This window comes from Pinus tabuliformis, chromosome Q, assembly GCF_031772625.1.
Source record: "Pinus tabuliformis cultivar Carrire ecotype Pingquan chromosome Q, CPIR1, whole genome shotgun sequence".
In the NCBI taxonomy this organism is placed as follows: Eukaryota; Viridiplantae; Streptophyta; class Pinopsida; order Pinales; family Pinaceae; genus Pinus; species Pinus tabuliformis.
In genome coordinates this window covers 1164525338-1164531621 of record NC_142296.1, presented here as the reverse complement: position 1 = coordinate 1164531621, position 6284 = coordinate 1164525338, and the positions used below count along the sequence as shown (strand labels likewise).

General features: G+C 36.6%; 1 protein-coding gene across 1 annotated transcript in view; it reads right to left on the bottom strand.

Annotated features, from left to right (window-relative positions):
- Window positions 1-1177: 1177 nt before the first annotated feature.
- Window positions 1178-6284, bottom strand: part of GC2 (golgin Putative 2) — a 139653-nt gene continuing 134546 nt past the window's right edge. The window contains exons 9-11 of the mRNA XM_089388003.1: window positions 2912-3037; window positions 2040-2087; window positions 1178-1883 (exon numbers count right to left, since the gene is read on the bottom strand). Of these exons, the coding sequence (XP_089244129.1) occupies window positions 1497-1883; window positions 2040-2087; window positions 2912-3037 (561 nt within the window). The 3' untranslated portion in view covers window positions 1178-1496. The remainder of the gene's footprint in view (window positions 1884-2039; window positions 2088-2911; window positions 3038-6284) is intronic.

Genomic DNA, 6284 nt, shown 5'->3' with positions numbered 1-6284 from the left:
TTTCAAGTTAGACAGTAATGTAAATGGATATGTGAGTAGTGTAACATTAATGTTTATATGTTGAAGGTTAGTGGTTGGATGAATAAATCACTATAATCAATTTAACATGTTATATATTAATGTAATGACGAAAAATAACTCCAGTGTGATGTGCAATGTGGGTAACCAACCTCGGGCTCCTATTAATATACTTGCTGCATTATCATTAATATATCTGATATTTATTGTTATCTCCACATTTGTGTATATAATTGTTTGTTTCTTCTGCATTGGTATAAATCCCCACATATATTTATCTATACTTCTAAAGCTCACATTTTATGTGTTGAAGAAACAGTATCAAAGCTTAGGAACCAAGCTCAACAGTTGATGTGGCATTTTGATTAACGGGTAGCAACACGAGTTATTTCTCTAAGGTACATCACCGTGTCTACTGTAACATCTGGCAGACGGTATACACATCGCTTACACCCTGCTGAGTGCTCATGAATTGACTCAGATTGTCATCTTAGCTAGCTGAGTCACACTTCTGTATTTTGGTCAAACTCAGCAAACTATTGCCGAGTTGGCGTGTTTGTTGAGTTTTGCCGAGTTTTATTGAGTTTATGTACTCTGATTTTTTGGGCTTATATATTCCTGGATTTTTCAATAAGCCAAATTACTTCCGAGTGCCAAGTTTATTCTCCATATCGAGTTTACCGAGTTGCTGAATTGATTCTCCATTTTGGATTTGCTGAGTTAATGCCAAGTCCAAGTCATGTTGACTATAATACTAACATACTTGGTATTATAATATTTGATGAGTGAACTATTTATTTGAATTCAAACTACAGTTCAAAATACTACATGCCCCACTGCTTCAATAAGTTCTTTTACCACTATACCACTGACCTAAAAACAGCTACACAGCTTACTGATTTTAGAATTAAAACTTACCAAATTCTTCCATTGTCAATTAATTTAAATCTTAGCTATTATAAGATTGGAGTTGTTCATTCATTTATGAATAAACACCATGGCATGTTAGTGTCGGTCATTCAAAAAATCTAGAATGATACTTTATGTGCATGGCATCCACTAAAAGCATGTAACAAATATTTGCACTAATAAAGATGATCTCAATCGTGTCTCAAATGCTGATTGTTGTTGATGCTCACTTACAAACTAAGATGATGGATGGATGAATATGCAATCTCATTTATCAATTCAAGCTTTTAACATTAGGCTTACGCCCTTTAAAATTATATCCATTGTCAGATGCTTTTTACAAAATATTGATAGGATTACTTTGCCACATCTTTGCAAAAGATGGCATGAGGAAGATGAGGGACTTGGCAGAATTCAATGAAGGTTGTATCGTTGATAAATTCAATTCGAATGGAAGTGGCATCTAATTAGCTATACAGAATTAGCTCAAATGTGCTTCTCCAATTTTGAACAGTCCAGTACACAGAAAGCACTTTGTCATGGTTCTTAAAGAATCGCAGCATGTACAATTAGGACTGAGTAGAATTCAAGGAACTCGTTGCATTATTAAGACTGTCTAATGAGAAGAGAGCACCAGATCTTGTGTCCTCTGCTTCTTGAGAACGTAAAAACAGCACGAATATCACCCAAATATGTAAAGCCAGAAGATATGCTAAGGCACAACATTTTGCCGGCCCATGCCTTCGTAGATAATAAGCACCAGCAGAGAAGACCATGTCCAATTGGCGAAGAACAAAGAAAATAGTGCGTCCTCCAAAATCTCCATGATCATTAATTTCTTTTCTCCTGGAACCATATGATCTAGCCAATCCAAACTCCAAGTCATCATCAATTGAAACTGAATCCAACAAGACTGAAGACTTCTTGCCTTTTGACATGTTTGACTGTGCGAGTCCCTGTTGATTCATGTTGAAATGCCATCATGATATATTAGAACTCCAAACCCTCCTAATTCCTTGCAAGTTAACTAATACCATGTAGCTAATGAACAAACATTCAAAAGAACAACAACCATGATTAGAATATTCTGTAGAGAAAATAAAATGATGTACCTCTAGCCTGAAGAGCAATGTTGCTGTCTCAGCAGAGAGGGCTTCAACCTGTCAAGCAATCAAGAAAGGCATACTATTATCCTCATTGCATGATGTGAGGATATATAACAAAGAATTGCATCAGGAATAGATAACAGCTGGGGTTGATGCCACATCCCATACATGCTTAAATAAGTCTAGGAGCAAAAAGAATTAAAAAGTCCAAGACCCAGCAAAATACTGCAACAAATTTATAATGCAAAGACTCAAAGGAGGCAGTAACTATCAATGGAGAAATGCTAGCTCTAAAAAATGTGTACAATTCAACGTCAATAACAAACATAAGGCTTTTGCTAAAAATTCTCTCATAGATTTACTTTAAGGGCACAAATATGAAGTGCATATACATAAAAACCACTCATCAACTGTCTGTTGCTATAACCTCACATGTATGTTCTACGGAAGCCTAGAGCAAGCTACAATATGCTTGCCTAACAAATGCCACATCAACACTGACAGCATATGCGTACCAACCATTTGTCAACTAACTGCATATTTCCAGAATCTCACATGCATGTTCTATGGAAGGCTAAAGCAAGCTACTATATGCTTCCCTGACAAATGCCACATCAGCAATAACAAAAAAAAACTATAATATACAAAAGGCTCAAGCCCATTCCTTTGTGTATTTACAATTTTAAATAAATAGCTTTTATATGGCACCAGCAATGCAGAAACAAGCAGACTTGATATTGTTTCAGCTTACAAGAAAATAGGAATATTATTAGACCTTTCTGTGTATATATGGGATTCAATTCAAAAATAGCCATAACAAATTTACTGCTTGCAGAAGCATCACAACTATAGCAATCCATTCCAGTCTGCATACAAACCTGTGCCTGCTTCTGAATTAGGAGATCAGTAAGTTGTGAGAGCCTGCTCTCCAACTCCACTTCTACTTCTGTCGGGCCCTTCCATGCTTCCATTGTTCTCTCTATGTTTTCATCCAGTTGCTTCACCTGTCCAATATAAAATGCAATAAGAAATCCAAAAGCCATTCCCTATAATGTATTTCCACTTTTTAATCATGTCAGCCAACACAATGCATTCAGTTGGCAGGACTAGAATTTCTGTGAAGATTGATTCTTCAAACAATTTTCAAATATGAACATCTAAACCTAAAGAGTTTGACAAAAACTTCATCGTAATTACAAATGCAGAATATAGCATGCTACATATTTAAACAAAACATTAACTGTCATCTGGCTGTAAGTGATTCCTATAGACCTATTTGTAAACGTTGTATACTTCCTTCTGAAACTGTGAAGGATCACATAGCTCCATATGGTGCTCAGTTAAATTATTATGCGACATGCTACAGAAAGTGAGGCATAATTTATGTTGCAAAAACTGACCACCTTTATACATTTGTGTAAAGTACAAAACCACCATGGCCTAGACCACAGTTCTACCATAAAAGAAATTTAAAGGCTTAAATACCTTATCATTATAAGAACTAATATTAGAAAACAGAATGGTCACCCATTTCAAAACCATAGCATGCAGGATGGCCTGATGGTAGCATCAGATGGCCATTCAATTCAAGAATCTCCAACTTTTCACTAGATCAAACGGCACCAAATACTACCTAAAAGTCAAAACCAGCAAAGTCTTGTGGAACCCATAATTCCTCCACGAGATAAAAAAAATATATATTGTAAAGAATGTCTCAGTCTAGAACTTAAGCCACCATACCACTTGATAAGAAAATTAGTTGGAATAGAAAAAGAATATCAGCAAGATGAGAACTAGATCAAGGATTTACAGTGTCAGACGGGAAGATGACAACTCTTAAAACATCTTACAAAAACACCCTATGCAAATTATGCAGTAGAAACGAGGTTGAAGATGAGAAACAGCTATTTTTGAGATACTCCATCTACAATATACATTCCTAGTACAATATAACCGAAACACTTATTTCCAACTAGCACTGCTGCCTAAGAAAATCAAGTTAGAGAAATTCGTAAGAGATCCTATATTTCAGAACCTCAACACAAAAAACGATTCCAACAGCAACCAACAAACCACCTTGCTTTGAGTGGACAGTTTAGGCCACACGCAGAAAGACACCCACCCACCCAGCATACATGCATGCACCTACCCATCCACCCATGCATGCACACACACCCCACTTCATGTTGCAGAATTTACAAACTAACATTTGGGCAGAAATCAACACCCCAAAGAATATAATTCAATCATATCTTTGAACAGGCATACCACTTGTAGGGCACAAATTGATGGTTCACCAACACTGGGCCTGTAGCCATGGTTTGATTGCCACAAGTCAGATAAGGATGTTAAACAAATAAGTAAAGAGATGTGACAACAGAAACGACAAATTATATCAATGTGCTTCTTATTAACATTGTCTCATCTCTTCATTTATTTGTTTAAAATGGTATCAGAGGCACCACAATGACTGTGGTACTGGCCCATGACAGAGAACCATGTCAAGATAAAGTTTGGCACATCCACTGAATCTAGTGACTCACATTTTGATTGAGAGGCAGCATTGGAGCTGAAGAGGGAAAAAAATGGGGAGTTTGCATAGCCCAACTTTCCACCAAGCAGAAAAACACACCCATACATCCATCAGAAGCAACCCATACACACTTGAAATTTGTGTATGGGAAAATTTCAAAATTATGCCTTGGAAATTTGAGAAGGTGCGACTTGCTCTATCAGAAGATTGACCAATTTGACCCAGCAGCATTGGAAATTTGAGAAGGTTTGGCACATCCACTGAATCTAGTGACTCACATTTTGATTGAGAGGCAGCATTGGAGCTGAAGAGGGAAAAAAATGGGGAGTTTGCATAGCCCAACTTTCCACCAAGCAGAAAAACACACCCATACATCCATCAGAAGCAACCCATACACACTTGAAATTTGTGTATGGGAAAATTATGCCTTGGAAATTTGAGGTGCGACTTGCTCTATCAGAAGATTGACCAATTTGACCCAGCAGCATTGGAAATTTGAGAAGGTACACAGTAATTTATAGCTATAAAATTCTCACAGCAAAAATTTCATGATCATTCCTGAAGATACAAAAGGTGACAGTGATCTGGAGTTCTGATTTATGAAATTATTTGAAGCAAATCCTCCACAAATTATAGCATGAAAACCCTGTTTTAAAACCCTCCACAAACTATAAACAGAAATCCCTTACTGCAAAAGTGTTTATCCGGAGATATAAATTGGTTTTTTTTAATTCATAAGGGTTTATGTTTTGAACTGGAGTCATACGTAGAATATTTTTTTTGGAAAAATAAAGTTTAAACACATTAGATATGGTCGACATTGACAATTTCATGATGCTGGAATCCCACAAACTCGATGGGAAAAATGTTAGAATATAGGTCTTACATGTGTAATAAAGTCACCGTAGTGACTTGGGATAAAAATTAAGGTTTCTGGTTATTATTAGCATATAGACTTTTGGACAATTGTGGCCTCCCGAATTCTATATAATAGAAGTGAATCTCATTGTGATAGAGTGAAGTATTTCCTTGGTATAATCTTGTGTTATTGTGTGTACTTCAACGCAACCCTATCTAGGGTTTTGAGATTTAGCAATTTAGCTTCTTCATATATGGTATCAGAGTGGGGAGATCCTCATGGCCATGTTGAAGCAATTGATTGCAAGGTGAAGAGAACTGTCCAACCACTGGGTCAGAAGATCAAATGAAGAGGACATGAGATGGAGGCAAATTGAGTTGACATTCAATGAAGGAAGATTCCATTCCCTTGAAATCTGTAGCCATCATCTAGCCACCTTTTGAAGAGCTATTGTTTTGCTGTATAGAAGAACAGCCACCATATCAGTTTGGAAGAGTTGCCTCATCAAAGAATCCTTCCACACTGGAAAGGATATGTAGGCATGAAATTAAAAGGTCAGTGGCCAAAAAACATTAAGTAGCTGCCATCTCATTTATTATGAAGTATAGGGAAACACAAATTAAAGATTTGACTTGAGAGGAAAAAAAAGGTGTTCAAGTGATTCATGGAGAATTCAATCCCCGCCAGCCACTATACAACCTGTCGCTACCATGTAGCAGTCTGTTGTTTACCATACAATTTTCATACATCTGCTGTAGAGATGCCAACCAACCACCATACAATTTCCGTACATATATTGTAAAGATACCAACTAGTTTCTGTATAATTGATATATGTCCATTGTAATGCCACCAGCCAA